This window comes from Gopherus flavomarginatus, chromosome 22 (assembly GCF_025201925.1).
Source record: "Gopherus flavomarginatus isolate rGopFla2 chromosome 22, rGopFla2.mat.asm, whole genome shotgun sequence".
NCBI lineage: Eukaryota > Metazoa > Chordata > Testudines > Testudinidae > Gopherus > Gopherus flavomarginatus.
Window position 1 is genome coordinate 10,478,653 of NC_066638.1, and position 16,628 is coordinate 10,495,280.

Below are 16,628 nucleotides of genomic sequence, written 5' to 3' on the forward strand. Positions count from 1 at the left end.
CTCTGTGTAGTTTCACAGAGCTTATGTCTGTGTATCTCTCCAGGAGCATCTGGAGGGGGGAAGGGAAAAAGGATTATTTCCCTTTGTTGTGAGACTCAAGGGATTTGGGTCTTGGGGTCCCCAGGGAAGGTTTTTCAGAGGGACCAGAGTGCCCCAAAACACTCTAATTTTTTGGGTGGTGGCAGCAGGTACCAGGTCCAAGCTGGTAACTAAGCTTGGAGGTTTTCATGCTAACCCCCATATTTTGGACGCTAAGGTCCAAATCTGGGACTAAGGTTATGTCATGGTGTGCAGCTGGTGGGATATAGACAGAATCCAGAAGCCAGTAGGAATATTATATTTTTCTCTTCTCTGCTAAGGGCTTTTTAGCAGAGAGAAGCAGTTGGTTTTAAAAGGGAACCAGAGAGATTTTTTTTTTCTGCTCTCTCTGGCAGTTTGTGGCTTGCATGTTAAGCGAGAAGCCATTAAGAAACTGTTGAGGGTCTTTTGTCATGCAATAGCCCTCCCATTAGGAGGCAAGTACCAGCACTTATATGCATGCAAATAAAGTGGTTTTTCTGGTTTCCTTTCATTGAACATTAGCTAGAGAGAGAAAAGGAAAAAAGCACTGTTGCTAGGCAGACTTCAGGAGGCAACAGAGAACCTGCAGTTCAGAAGATAAACACCGGAGGGCACCCCAACACAAGAAAACAGGAATCATGACTTCTAAGGCAAAAATCAAGGCCGAAGAGCAACTCAAAGAAGCTGAACACAGGCGACAGATGGAGATGAAAGAAAAGGAAGAAAGCATGAAACTGGCAGCCTTCCAAAGAGAACAGGCAGCCCAAGAGGCAGCACACAAAAGAAAACTAGAAGAAGAAGAGTTGGCCTACCGAAGGAAACAAGCAGAAGAAGAGGCGGCCCACCGCCGAGACATGGAAAAACACCAAAAAGAAATGGAAAAACAACAAAAAGAGAATGAAGAGAAGGAAAAACAGAGAAAACATGAACTGGAAATGGCAAAAGCTGGGTTGCATGTGCCAGCCAACCCTAACAACCCGGCGCCCATTATTGCTCCACAGCACAGGAAATTTCCCACCTACAAGGCAGGTGATGACACCGAGGCCTTCTTGGAAAATTTTGAAAGAGCCTGTCTTGGGTACAACATCCCCGAAGACCAGTACATGGTAGAATTGAGGTCACAGCTCAGTGGACCTTTAGCAGAGGTGGCAGCTGAAATGCCTAAGCTGCAAATGAATGACTATAAACTTTTTCAAACCAAGGCCAGATACCGAATGGGGATAACCCCAGATCATGCCCGTCGGCGCTTCAGAACCCAAAAGTGGAAACCCGAGGTGTCATTTCCCAAACACGCCTACTACATTGCAAAAAACTATGAGGCCTGGATAACAGGAAACAACATTCAAACCTTGGAAGAACTAAACCTCCTCATACAAATGGAGCAGTTCTTGGATGGTGTTCCTGAAGACATCACACGGTACATACAAGATGGAAACCCCAAGAATATCGCTGAGGCGGGGGAGATTGGAGCCAAATGGATGGAACTGGCAGAAAGCAAGAAAGCTACTGTCAAGGGGAACGATTACCCCAGGGGGCACACAGACCATAAACCCTACAACCGAGGACAGCCAAAGACCCCACATACCACCCAAGTAAAGCCACAGATACCCTACCCTTCAACCTCACCAGTCTCCAGTAACTCACCTCGGCCCAGTGACCCATCAGATGGAAGATGCTTTAAGTGTAATGAACTGGGACATATCAAGGCCAACTGTCCCAAGAACACCATGCGAGTGCAATTCATTACACCACCATCACACCAAAGATCCCCTGGCCCGGATGCCTCTCAAATACCCTTGGAGCGAAGGGAAAATTTGAGAGTGGGCGGAAAGAAGGTTACTGCGTGGAGAGACACGGGGGCACAAGTGTCAGCTATCCACCAATCCTTCGTTGACCCCAAATTCATCAACCCAAAGGCCAAAGTTACAATTTACCCCTTCATGTCACAAGCTGTAGACTTGCCTACAGCTCAACTGCCTGTCCAGTACAAAGGCTGGTCAGGAATGTGGACTTTTGCAGTCTATGACAATTATCCTATCCCCATGCTACTGGGGGAAGACTTGGCCAACCAGGTGAGGCGGGCCAAGAGAGTGGGAATGGTTACACGTAGCCAAACCAGGCAAGCTTCCAGACCCATTCCTGTTCCTGAGCCGTCCACAGAGGCCCCGTCTGTGTTACCAGAGACCCAGACAGAGGTAGTGGACCCGGATTCCATGCCTACCACTGAAACAGCCACAGCATCTCCAGTCCCAGGCCCGGAACTGGAACAGCAACCAGCACCAGCCATTGCAACCCCATCTTCAAACTCAACGCCAGAGGGCGCCAGCGAGCCAAAACTGGCAAAAGCAACAGACAGCCATACCCAAAAGGCTCAGCCAGAGCCTGAAATACCCTCAGGTGCACCAGCGGAGAGCGGTTCACCAGCAACGGAAACAACCCCATCACCTACATCGCTTCCAGAGGGACCAAGCCCAAGTCCACAGTCTGAGGAAGAACTGGTGACCCCAGCCTCAAGGGAACAGTTCCAGACTGAGCAGGAAGCAGATGACAGCCTTCAGAAAGCTTGGGCGGCGGCACGGAGCACCCCACCGCCTCTCAGCTCTTCTAATCGATCCCGGTTTGTTATAGACCAAGGACTTTTATACAAGGAAATTCTTTCTGGTGGACACCGGGAAGAATGGCAGCCGCAAAAACAGTTGGTGGTTCCAACTAAGTACCGGGGGAAGCTCTTAAGCTTAGCCCATGATCATCCCAGTGGCCATGCTGGGGTGAACAGAACCAAGGACCGGTTGGGGAAGTCCTTCCACTGGGAGGGGATGGGCAAGGATGTTGCCAAGTATGTCCGGTCTTGTGAGGTATGCCAAAGAGTGGGTAAGCCTCAAGACCAGGTCAAGGCCCCTCTCCAGCCACTCCCCATAATTGAGGTCCCATTTCAGCGAGTAGCTGTGGATATTCTGGGCCCTTTCCCAAAAAAGACGCCCAGAGGAAAGCAGTACGTACTGACTTTAGTGGACTTTGCTACCCGATGGCCAGAAGCAGTAGCTCTAGGCAACACCAGGGCTAACACTGTGTGCCTGGCCCTAACAGACATCTTTGCCAGGGTAGGTTGGCCCTCTGACATCCTTACAGATTCAGGGTCTAATTTCCTGGCAGGGACCATGGAAAAACTGTGGGAAACTCATGGGGTGAATCACTTGGTTGCCACCCCATACCACCATCAAACCAATGGCCTGGTGGAAAGGTTCAATGGAACTTTGGGGGCCATGATACGAAAATTCATCAACGAATTCTCCAATAATTGGGACCTAGTGTTGCAGCAGTTGCTGTTTGCCTACAGGGCTGTACCACATCCCAGTTTAGGGTTTTCACCATTTGAACTGGTGTATGGTCACGAGGTTAAGGGGTGTCATAAACAGATTGCTAAGGGTTAATGTCTCTTTCACCTGAAGCACCTGACCAGAGGACCAATCAGGAAACCGGATTTTTTCAACTTTGGGTGGAGGGAATTGAGTGTCTAAGGTCTTTGTTTCTGGCTGCCTGCTTGCTCTGAGCTTTGGAGAAGTAGTTCTACTTTCTAGTCTTCTGTTTCTAAGTGTAAGGACAAAGAGATCAGCTAGTAAGTTATATGGTTTCTTTTCTTTGGTATTTGCATGAATATAAGTGCTGGAGTGCTTTGATTTGTATTCTTTTGGAATAAGGCTGTTTATTCAATCTTCTTTTAAGAAATTGCCCTGTATTGTATCATCTAAATACAGAGAGAACATTTGTATGTATTTTTCTTTCTTTTTATATAAAGCTTTCTTTTAAGACCTGTTGGAGTTTTTCTTTACTTCAGGGAAATTGAGTCTGTACTCACCAGGGAATTGGTGGGAGGAAGAAATCAAGGGGAGATTTGTGTGTTGGATCGCTAGCCTGATTTTTGCATTCCCTCTGGGGGGAATAGGAAAGTACTTTTTGTTTCCAGGATTGGGAACAGAGAGGGAGATTCACTCTGTTTGGGTTCACAGAGCTTGTGTCTGTGTATCTCTCCAGGAGCACCTGGAGGGGGGAAGGGAAAAAGGATTATTTCCCTTTGTTGTGAGACTCAAGGGATTTGGGTCTTGGGGTCCCCAGGGAAGGTTTTTCAGAGGGACCAGAGTGCCCCAAAACACTCTAATTTTTTGGGTGGTGGCAGCAGGTACCAGGTCCAAGCTGGTAACTAAGCTTGGAGGTTTTCATGCTAACCCCCATATTTTGGACGCTAAGGTCCAAATCTGGGACTAAGGTTATTACATGGTGTGCAGCTGGTGGGACTAGAATCCAGAAGCCAGTAGAAATATTATATTTTTCTTTTCTCTGCTAAGGGCTTTTTAGCAGAGAGAAGCAGTTGGTTTTAAAAGGGAACCAGAGAGAATTTTTTTTTTCTGCTCTCTCTCGCAGTTTGTGGCTTGCATGTTAAGGGTCTTTTGTCATGCAATAGCCCTCCCATTAGGAGTCAAGTACCAGCACTTATAGGCATGCAAATAAAGTGGTTTTTCTGGTTTCCCTTCATTGAACATTAGCTAGAGAGAGAAAAGGAAAATTAGCTAAAGGCACTGTTGCTAGGCAGACTTCAGGAGGCAACAGAGAACCTGTAGTGCAGAAGATAAACACCGGAGGGCACCCCAACACAAGAAAACAGGAACCATGACTTCTAAGGCAAAAATTGACGCCGAAGGACAAATCAAAGAAGCTGAACACAGGCGACAACTGGAAATAAAACAAAAAGAGATGGAGATGAAAGAAAGAGAAGAACAGATCAAAGAGGCAGCCTTCCAAAGAGAACAGGCAGCCCAAGAGGCAGCACACAAAAGAAAACTAGAAGAAGAAGAGAGAGCCTACCGAAGGAAACAAGCAGAAGAAGAGTTGGCCCACCACCGAGAAATGGAAAAACACCAAAAAGAAATGGAAAAACAACAAAAAGAGAATGAAGAGAAGGAAAAACAGAGAAAACATGAACTGGAGTTGGCAAAAGCTGGGCTGCATGTGCCAGCCAACCCTAACAACCCGGCGCCAAGTATTGCTCCACAGCACAGGAAATTTCCCACCTACAAGGCAGGTGATGACACCGAGGCCTTCTTGGAAAATTTTGAAAGAGCCTGTCTTGGGTACAGCATTCCCGAAGACCAGTACATGGTAGAATTGAGGTCACAGCTCAGTGGACCTTTAGCAGAGGTGGCAGCTGAAATGCCTAAGCACCAAATGAATGACTATAAACTTTTTCTAACCAAGGCCAGATACAGGATGGGGATAACCCCAGATCATGCCCGTCGGCGCTTCAGAACCCAAAAGTGGAAACCAGAGGTGTCATTTCCCAAACACGCCTACTACATTGCAAAAAACTATGAGGCCTGGCTAACAGGAAACAACATTCAAACCTTGGAAGAACTGAACCTCCTCATACAAATGGAGCAGTTCTTGGATGGTGTTCCTGAAGACATCACACGGTACATACAAGATGGAAACCCCAAGAATATCGCTGAGGCGGGGGAGATTGGAGCCAAATGGATGGAACTGGCAGAAAGCAAGAAAGCTACTGTCAAGGGGAACGATTACCCCAGGGGGCACACAGACCATAAACCCTACAACCGAGGACAGCCAAAGACCCCACATACCACCCAAGTAAAGCCACAGATACCCTACCCTTCAACCTCACCAGTCTCCAGTAACTCACCTCGGCCCAGTGACCCATCAGATGGAAGATGCTTTAAGTGTAATGAACTGGGACATATCAAGGCCAAGTGTCCCAAGAACACCATGCGAGTGCAATTCATTACACCACCATCACACCAAAGATCCCCAGGCCCGGATGCCTCTCAAATACCCTTGGAGCGAAGGGAAAATTTGAGAGTGGGCGGAAAGAAGGTTACTGCGTGGAGAGACACGGGGGCACAAGTGTCAGCTATCCACCAATCCTTCGTTGACCCCAAATTCATCAACCCAAAGGCCAAAGTTACAATTTACCCCTTCATGTCACAAGCTGTAGACTTGCCTACAGCTCAACTGCCTGTCCAGTACAAAGGCTGGTCAGGAATGTGGACTTTTGCAGTCTATGACAATTATCCTATCCCCATGCTACTGGGGGAAGACTTGGCCAACCAGGTGAGGCGGGCCAAGAGAGTGGGAATGGTTACACGTAGCCAAACCAGGCAAGCTTCCAGACCCATTCCTGTTCCTGAACCGTCCACAGAGGCCCCGTCTGTGTTACCAGAGACCCAGACAGAGGTAGTGGACCCGGATTCCATGCCTACCACTGAAACAGCCACAGCATCTCCAGTCCCAGGCCCGGAACTGGAACAGCAACCAGCACCAGCCATTGCAACCCCATCTTCAAACTCAACGCCAGAGGGCGCCAGCGAGCCAAAACTGGCAGAAGCCACAGACAGCCATACCCAAAAGGCTCAGCCAGAGCCTGAAATACCCTCAGGTGCACCAGCGGAGAGCGGTTCACCAGCACTGGAAACAACCCCATCACCTACATCGCTTCCAGAGGGACCAAGCCCAAGTCCACAGTCTGAGGAAGAACTGGTGACCCCAGCCTCAAGGGAACAGTTCCAGACTGAGCAGGAAGCAGATGACAGCCTTCAGAAAGCTTGGGCGGCGGCACGGAGCACCCCACCGCCTCTCAGCTCTTCTAATCGATCCCGGTTTGTTATAGACCCAGGACTTTTATACAAGGAAATTCTTTCTGGTGGACACCGGGAAGAATGGCAGCCGCAAAAACAGTTGGTGGTTCCAACTAAGTACCGGGAGAAGCTCTTAAGCTTAGCCCATGATCATCCCAGTGGCCATGCTGGGGTGAACAGAACCAAGGACCGGTTGGGGAAGTCCTTCCACTGGGAGGGGATGGGCAAGGATGTTGCCAAGTATGTCCGGTCTTGTGAGGTATGCCAAAGAGTGGGAAAGCCTCAAGACCAGGTCAAGGCCCCTCTCCAGCCACTCCCCATAATTGAGGTCCCATTTCAGCGAGTAGCTGTGGATATTCTGGGCCCTTTCCCAAAAAAGACGCCCAGAGGAAAGCAGTACGTACTGACTTTAGTGGACTTTGCTACCCGATGGCCAGAAGCAGTCGCTCTAGGCAACACCAGGGCTAACACTGTGTGCCTGGCCCTAACAGACATCTTTGCCAGGGTAGGTTGGCCCTGCGACATCCTTACAGATTCAGGGTCTAATTTCCTGGCAGGGACCATGGAAAAACTGTGGGAAACTCATGGGGTGAATCACTTGGTTGCCACCCCATACCATGTTGTTCCCCTTGGCAGTATGAAGCCACTTTAGTGCAGCATGGTCAGTTTGTAGTTGGAACCGCCGTCCCCAAACATATGGGCGTAGCTTTTCCAGGGCGTACACAATGGCATAGCATTCCTTTTCACTGACTGACCAGTGACTTTCCCTCTCAGACAGTTTCTTGCTGAGAAACACGACAGGATGGAAGTTGTGATCTGTTGCTTCCTGCATGAGCACTGCTCCTATACCACGCTCAGATGCATCTGTGGTTACTAGGAATGGCTTGTCAAAATCCGGGGCCCTGAGCACAGGGTCAGACATGAGCGTTGCCTTAAGTTGGGTAAAGGCCTTTTGACACTCATCAGTCCACTTAACTGCATTTGGCTGGGTCTTTTTGGTCAGGTCGGTCAGTGGGGCAGCGATTTGGCTGTAGTGTGGTACAAATCGCCTGTAGTATCCGGCCAAGCCTAAGAAGGATTGGACCTGTTTCTTTGACCTTGGGACAGGCCACTTTTGGATAGCATCCACCTTGGCCTGTAGGGGGTTTATGGTTCCTCGACCCACCTGGTGCCCCAGGTAAGTCACTCTGTTTTGGCCTATTTGACACTTTTTGGCCTTAACAGTTAGTCCTGCCTGCCTGATGCGCTCAAAGACCTTTTCCAGGTGTAGTAGGTGTTCGGGCCAGGAGTCTGAAAAAATGGCCACATCATCGAGGTAGGCAACTGCAAATTCTCCCAGTCCAGCTAGTAGACCATCTACCAGCCTCTGGAAGGTGGCGGGTGCATTTCGAAGGCCGAAAGGAAGGACATTGAATTCATACACCCCCGCATGGGTGACGAATGCTGACCTCTCCTTGGCAGGTTCATCTAGCGGTACTTGCCAGTACCCCTTGGTTAAGTCTATTGTAGAGATGAACTGGGCACGTCCCAACTTTTCCAATAGCTCATCGGTACGTGGCATTGGATAGTTGTCCGGACGAGTTACAGCATTTAGCTTACGGTAGTCCACGCAAAAGCGTATTTCCCCATCTGGTTTGGGTACCAGAACCACTGGAGATGCCCATGCACTGGTAGATGAGCGGATTATACCCATCTGTAGCATGTTCTGGATCTCCCGTTCTATAGTGGCTTGGGCATGAGGAGACACTCGGTAGGGTGGGGTTCTGATTGGGTGAGCATTACCTGTATCAATGGAGTGGTATGCCCGTTCAGTCCGTCCTGGGGTGGCTGAGAACAGTGGGGCGAAGCTAGTGCACAGCTCCTTGATTTGTTGCCGCTGCAGACGTTCCAGGGTGGTTGAGAGGTTGACCTCTTCCACGCCACCGTTTTTTTTTCCCGTCGTAGTAGACACCGTCAGGCCACTCAGCATCCTCTCCCTGGACTGTAAACTGACAAACCTGTAAGTCTCTGGAATAGAAAGGCTTGAGAGAATTAACATGGTACACTTTAGGCTTTAGTGAGGAATTGGGAAATGCTATGAGGTAGTTTACAGCTCCCAGGCGCTCTTGGACCGTGAATGGCCCTTCCCATGATGCTTCCATCTTATGGGCCTGTTGCGCCTTCAAGACCATAACCTGGTCTCCTACCTTGAAGGACCGATCTCTGGCATGTCTGTCATACCAGGCCTTTTGCTCTTCTTGAGCATCCTTTAGGTTCTCTCTAGCAAGGGCTAAAGAGTGTCGGAGGGTGCTTTGTAGGTTGCTTACAAAGTCCAGAATGTTAGTTCCTGGAGAAGGCGTAAACCCCTCCCATTGCTGCTTTACCAACTGTAATGGCCCCTTAACCTCGTGACCATACACAAGTTCAAATGGTGAAAACCCTAAACTGGGATGTGGTACAGCCCTGTAGGCAAACAGCAACTGCTGCAACACTAGGTCCCAATTATTGGAGAATTCGTTGATGAATTTACGTATCATGGCCCCCAAAGTTCCATTGAACCTTTCCACCAGGCCATTGGTTTGATGGTGGTATGGGGTGGCAACCAAGTGATTCACCCCATGAGTTTCCCACAGTTTTTCCATGGTCCCTGCCAGGAAATTAGACCCTGAATCTGTAAGGATGTCGCAGGGCCAACCTACCCTGGCAAAGATGTCTGTTAGGGCCAGGCACACAGTGTTAGCCCTGGTGTTGCCTAGAGCGACTGCTTCTGGCCATCGGGTAGCAAAGTCCACTAAAGTCAGTACGTACTGCTTTCCTCTGGGCGTCTTTTTTGGGAAAGGGCCCAGAATATCCACAGCTACTCGCTGAAATGGGACCTCAATTATGGGGAGTGGCTGGAGAGGGGCCTTGACCTGGTCTTGAGGCTTTCCCACTCTTTGGCATACCTCACAAGACCGGACATACTTGGCAACGTCCTTGCCCATCCCCTCCCAGTGGAAGGACTTCCCCAACCGGTCCTTGGTTCGGTTCACCCCAGCATGGCCACTGGGATGATCATGGGCTAAGCTTAAGAGCTTCCCCCGGTACTTAGTTGGAACCACCAACTGTTTTTGCGGCTGCCATTCTTCCCGGTGTCCACCAGAAAGAATTTCCTTGTATAAAAGTCCTTGGTCTATAACAAACCGGGATCGATTAGAAGAGCTGAGAGGCGGTGGGGTGCTCCGTGCCGCCGCCCACGCTTTCTGAAGGCTGTCATCCGCTTCCTGCTCAGTCTGGAACTGTTCCCTTGAGGCTGGGGTCACCAGTTCTTCCTCAGACTGTGGACTTGGGCTTGTTCCCTCTGGAAGCGATGTAGGTGATGGGGTTGTTTCCGTTGCTGGTGAACCGCTCTCCGCTGGTGCACCTGAGGGTATTTCAGGCTCTGGCTGAGCCTTTTGGGTATGGCTGTCTGTTGCTTCTGCCAGTTTTGGCTCGCTGGCGCCCTCTGGCGTTGAGTTTGAAGATGGGGTTGCAATGGCTGGTGCTGGTTGCTGTTCCAGTTCCGGGCCTGGGACTGGAGATGCTGTGGCTGTTTCAGTGGTAGGCATGGAATCCGGGTCCACTACCTCTGTCTGGGTCTCTGGTAACACAGACGGGGCCTCTGTGGACGGTTCAGGAACAGGAATGGGTCTGGAAGCTTGCCTGGTTTGGCTACGTGTAACCATTCCCACTCTCTTGGCCCGCCTCACCTGGTTGGCCAAGTCTTCCCCCAGTAGCATGGGGATAGGATAATTGTCATAGACTGCAAAAGTCCACATTCCTGACCAGCCTTTGTACTGGACAGGCAGTTGAGCTGTAGGCAAATCTACAGCTTGTGACATGAAGGGGTAAATTGTAACTTTGGCCTTTGGGTTGATGAATTTGGGGTCAACGAAGGATTGGTGGATAGCTGACACTTGTGCCCCCGTGTCTCTCCACGCAGTAACCTTCTTTCCGCCCACTCTCAAATTTTCCCTTCGCTCCAAGGGTATTTGAGAGGCATCCGGGCCTGGGGATCTTTGGTGTGATGGTGGTGTAATGAATTGCACTCGCATGGTGTTCTTGGGACACTTGGCCTTGATATGTCCCAGTTCATTACACTTAAAGCATCTTCCATCTGATGGGTCACTGGGCCGAGGTGAGTTACTGGAGACTGGTGAGGTTGAAGGGTAGGGTATCTGTGGCTTTACTTGGGTGGTATGTGGGGTCTTTGGCTGTCCTCGGTTGTAGGGTTTATGGTCTGTGTGCCCCCTGGGGTAATCGTTCCCCTTGACAGTAGCTTTCTTGCTTTCTGCCAGTTCCATCCATTTGGCTCCAATCTCCCCCGCCTCAGCGATATTCTTGGGGTTTCCATCTTGTATGTACCGTGTGATGTCTTCAGGAACACCATCCAAGAACTGCTCCATTTGTATGAGGAGGTTCAGTTCTTCCAAGGTTTGAATGTTGTTTCCTGTTAGCCAGGCCTCATAGTTTTTTGCAATGTAGTAGGCGTGTTTGGGAAATGACTCCTCTGGTTTCCACTTTTGGTTTCTGAAACGCCGACGGGCATGATCTGGGGTTATCCCCATCCTGTATCTGGCCTTGGTTAGAAAAAGTTTATAGTCATTCATTTGGTGCTTAGGCATTTCAGCTGCCACCTCTGCTAAAGGTCCACTGAGCTGTGACCTCAATTCTACCATGTACTGGTCTTCGGGAATGCTGTACCCAAGGCAGGCTCTTTCAAAGTTTTCCAAGAAGGCCTCGGTGTCATCACCTGCCTTGTAGGTGGGAAATTTCCTGTGCTGTGGAGCAATATTTGGCGCCGGGTTGTTAGGGTTGGCTGGCACATGCAGCCCAGCTTTTACCAACTCCAGTTCATGTTTTCTCTGTTTTTCCTTCTCTTCATTCTCTTTTTGTTGTTTTTCCATTTCTTTTTGGTGTTTTTCCATTTCTTTTTGGTGTTTTTCCATTTCTCGGTGGTGGGCCAACTCTTCTTCTGCTTGTTTCCTTCGGTAGGCTCTCTCTTCTTCTTCTAGTTTTCTTTTGTGTGCTGCCTCTTGGGCTGCCTGTTCTCTTTGGAAGGCTGCCTCTTTGATCTGTTCTTCTCTTTCTTTCATCTCCATCTCTTTTTGTTTTATTTCCAGTTGTCGCCTGTGTTCAGCTTCTTTGATTTGTCCTTCGGCGTCAATTTTTGCCTTAGAAGTCATGGTTCCTGTTTTCTTGTGTTGGGGTGCCCTCCGGTGTTTATCTTCTGCACTACAGGTTCTCTGTTGCCTCCTGAAGTCTGCCTAGCAACAGTGCCTTTAGCTAATTTTCCTTTTCTCTCTCTAGCTAATGTTCAATGAAGGGAAACCAGAAAAACCACTTTATTTGCATGCCTATAAGTGCTGGTACTTGACTCCTAATGGGAGGGCTATTGCATGACAAAAGACCCTTAACATGCAAGCCACAAACTGCGAGAGAAAGCAGAAAAAAAAATTCTCTCTGGTTCCCTTTTAAAACCAACTGTTTCTCTCTGCTAAAAAGCCCTTAGCAGAGAAAAGAAAAATATAATATTTCTACTGGCTTCTGGATTCTGTCTATCTCCCACCAGCTGCACACCATGTTATAACCTTATTCCCAGATTTGGACCTTAGCGTCCAAAATATGGGGGTTAGCATGAAAACCTCCAAGCTTAGTTACCAGCTTGGACCTGGTACCTGCTGCCACCACCCAAAAAATTAGAGTATTTTGGGGCACTCTGGTCCCTCTGAAAAACCTTCCCTGGGGACCCCAAGACCCAAATCCCTTGAGTCTCACAACAAAGGGAAATAATCCTTTTTCCCTTCCCCCCTCCAGATGCTCCTGGAGAGATACACAGACACAAGCTCTGTGAAACTACACAGAGTGACTCCCCCTCTCTGCTTCCAGTCCTGGAAACAAAAAGTACTTTCCTATTCCCCCAGAGGGAATGCAAAGTCAGGCTAGCAATCCAACACACAAATCTCCCCTTGATTTCTTCCTCCCACCAATTCCCTGGTGAGTACAGACTCAATTTCCCTGAAGTAAAGAAAAACTCCAAAAGGTCTTAAAAGAAAGCTTTATATAAAAAGAAAGAAAAATAAGTACAAATGTTCTCTCTGTATTAGATGACACAATACAGGGCAATTTGCTTAAAAGAATATTGAATAAACAGCCTTATTCCAAAAGAATACAAATCAAAGCACTCCAGCACTTATATTCATGCAAATACCAAAGAAAAGAAACCATAGAACTTACTATCTGATCTCTTTGTCCTTACACTTAGAAACAGAAGACTAGAAAGTAGAACTACTTCTCCAAAGCTCAGAGCAAGCAGGCAGCCAGAAAACAAAGACCTTAGACACTCAATTCCCTCCACCCAAAGTTGAAAAAATCCGGTTTCCTGATTGGTCCTCTGGTCAGGTGCTTCAGGTGAAAGAGACATTAACCCTTAGCTATCTGTTTATGACAACCACCATCAAACCAATGGCCTGGTGGAAAGGTTCAATGGAACTTTGGGGGCCATGATACGAAAATTCATCAACGAATTCTCCAATAATTGGGACCTAGTGTTGCAGCAGTTGCTGTTTGCCTACAGGGCTGTACCACATCCCAGTTTAGGGTTTTCACCATTTGAACTTGTGTATGGTCACGAGGTTAAGGGGCCATTACAGTTGGTGAAGCAGCAATGGGAGGGGTTTACGCCTTCTCCAGGAACTAACATTCTGGACTTTGTAAGCAACCTACAAAGCACCCTCCGACACTCTTTAGCCCTTGCTAGAGAGAACCTAAAGGATGCTCAAGAAGAGCAAAAAGGCCTGGTATGACAGACATGCCAGAGAACGTTCCTTCAAGGTAGGAGACCAGGTTATGGTCTTGAAGGCGCAACAGGCCCATAAGATGGAAGCATCATGGGAAGGGCCATTCACGGTCCAAGAGCGCCTGGGAGCTGTAAACTACCTCATAGCATTTCCCAATTCCTCACTAAAGCCTAAAGTGTACCATGTTAATTCTCTCAAGCCTTTCTATTCCAGAGATTTACAGGTTTGTCAGTTTACAGTCCAGGGAGATGATGCTGAGTGGCCTGACGGTGTCTACTACGACGGGAAAAAAGACGGTGGCATGGAAGAGGTCAACCTCTCAACCACCCTGGAACGTCTGCAGCGGCAACAAATCAAGGAGCTGTGCACTAGCTTCGCCCCATTGTTCTCAGCCACCCCAGGACGGACTGAACGGGCATACCACTCCATTGATACAGGTAATGCTCACCCAATCAGAACCCCACCCTACCGAGTGTCTCCTCATGCCCAAGCTGCTATAGAACGGGAGATCCAGAACATGCTACAGATGGGTATAATCCGCTCATCTACCAGTGCATGGGCATCTCCAGTGGTTCTGGTACCCACACCAGATGGGGACATACGCTTTTGCGTGGACTACCGTAAGCTAAATGCTGTAACTCGTCCGGACAACTATCCAATGCCACGTACCGATGAGCTATTGGAGAAGTTGGGACGTGCCCAGTTCATCTCTACAATAGACTTAACCAAGGGGTACTGGCAAGTACCGCTAGATGAACCTGCCAAGGAGAGGTCAGCATTCGTCACCCATGCGGGGGTGTATGAATTCAATGTCCTTCCTTTCGGCCTTCGAAATGCACCCGCCACCTTCCAGAGGCTGGTAGATGGTCTACTAACTGGACTGGGAGAATTTGCAGTTGCCTACCTCGATGATGTGGCCATTTTTTCAGACTCCTGGCCCGAACACCTACTACACCTGGAAAAGGTCTTTGAGCGCATCAGGCAGGCCGGACTAACTGTTAAGGCCAAAAAGTGTCAAATAGGCCAAAACAGAGTAACTTACCTGGGGCACCAGGTGGGTCGAGGAACCATCAACCCCCTACAGGCCAAGGTGGATGCTATCCAAAAGTGGCCTGTCCCAAAGTCAAAGAAGCAGGTCCAATCCTTCTTAGGCTTGGCCGGATACTACAGGCGATTTGTACCACACTACAGCCAAATCGCTGCCCCACTGACCGACCTGACCAAAAAGACCCAGCCAAATGCAGTTAAGTGGACTGATGAGTGTCAAAAGGCCTTTACCCAACTTAAGGCAACGCTCATGTCTGACCCTGTGCTCAGGGCCCCGGACTTTGACAAGCCATTCCTAGTAACCACAGATGCATCTGAGCGTGGTATAGGAGCGGTGCTCATGCAGGAAGCAACAGATCACAACTTCCATCCTGTCGTGTTTCTCAGCAAGAAACTGTCTGAGAGGGAAAGTCACTGGTCAGTCAGTGAAAAGGAATGCTATGCCATTGTGTACGCCCTGGAAAAGCTACGCCCATATGTTTGGGGACGGCAGTTCCAACTACAAACTGACCATGCTGCACTAAAGTGGCTTCATACTGCCAAGGGGAACAACAAGAAACTTCTTTGTTGGAGTTTAGCTCTCCAAGATTTTGATTTTGAAATTCAACACATCACAGGAGCTTCTAACAAAGTAGCTGATGCACTCTCCCGTGAAAGTTTCCCAGAATTCAGTAGTTAAAAAGTGTTCTTAAAATGTAGAAGTCTGTTAGTTATATACTTAGGAGTATAGGTAAAGGTGTATGTGTTGTATTAATCTGTTTATTTTCAAGTTCTAGAAGGAAATCGCCGCCAGTGAGCTTCCCCACTGTCTGCAATTTGGGGGGCGTGTCATAAACAGATAGCTAAGGGTTAATGTCTCTTTCACCTGAAGCACCTGACCAGAGGACCAATCAGGAAACCGGATTTTTTCAACTTTGGGTGGAGGGAATTGAGTGTCTGAGTCTTTTGTCTTTGTTTTCCTGGCTGCCTGCTTTCTCTGAGCTTTGGAGAAGTAGTTCTACTTTCTAGTCTTCTGTTTCTAAGTGTAAGGACAAAGAGATCAGATAGTAAGTTCTATGGTTTCTTTTCTTTGGTATTTGCATGAATATAAGTGCTGGAGTGCTTTGATTTGTATTCTTTTTGAATAAGGCTGTTTATTCAATATTCTTTTAAGCAATTGACCCTGTGTTGTATCATCTAATACAGAGAGAACATTTGTATGTATTTCTTCCTTTTTATATAAAGCTTTCTTTTAAGACCTGTTGGAGTTTTTCTTTACTTCAGGGAAATTGAGTCTGTACTCACCAGGGAATTGGTGGGAGGAAGAAGTCAAGGGGAGATCTGTGTGTTGGATTGCTAGCCTGACTTTGCATTCCCTCTGGGGGAATAGGAAAGTACTTTTTGCTTCCAGGACTGGAAACAGAGAGGGGGAGTCACTCTGTGTAGTTTCACAGAGCTTATGTCTGTGTATCTCTCCAGGAGCATCTGGAGGGGGGAAGGGAAAAAGGATTATTTCCCTTTGTTGTGAGACTCAAGGGATTTGGGTCTTGGGGTCCCCAGGGAAGGTTTTTCAGAGGGACCAGAGTGCCCCAAAACACTCTAATTTTTTGGGTGGTGGCAGCAGGTACCAGGTCCAAGCTGGTAACTAAGCTTGGAGGTTTTCATGCTAACCCCCATATTTTGGACGCTAAGGTCCAAATCTGGGACTAAGGTTATGTCAGGATCAGACAGCAGGAGAAGTCAGCCTCCAGGTAACAGAGCACAGAAGAGGCTGTTCCAATATAAAGGTTCTGCTATTGCTCTAATGAATGAATCCCAAAAAGTCTGTTCAGCAGCAACTCTCATGAGCCACTGGGGTTCTGGTGAGCACTCTGAGTCGCTCGGACAAATGCCATGTCTTGTCTGTACTTCATGGCAGTGGGCAGCTGGCACCGAAGTAGCTGGTCCCCACCGTCTACAGGCTGGGGCTCGTCGTAGATTGTGGAGATGAGGATGGGGCCATCCCGGCGAGGTTTTTTCGGCTTGTTGAAAGTCTGCAGTTTCTCTCCATGGTACCTAGAGAGGTGTGGGCAGAGAGCAGAGAGCTTCAGTGCATCATTGT

General features: G+C 48.5%; 1 protein-coding gene across 1 annotated transcript in view; it reads right to left on the bottom strand.

Moving 5' to 3' along the window:
* Positions 1-16,286: 16,286 nt before the first annotated feature.
* GPATCH3 (G-patch domain containing 3) overlaps positions 16,287-16,628 on the bottom strand; it is a 5,776-nt gene continuing 5,434 nt past the window's right edge. The window contains 1 exon segment of the mRNA XM_050932695.1: positions 16,287-16,620. Within this exon segment, the coding sequence (XP_050788652.1) occupies positions 16,369-16,620 (252 nt within the window). The 3' untranslated portion in view covers positions 16,287-16,368.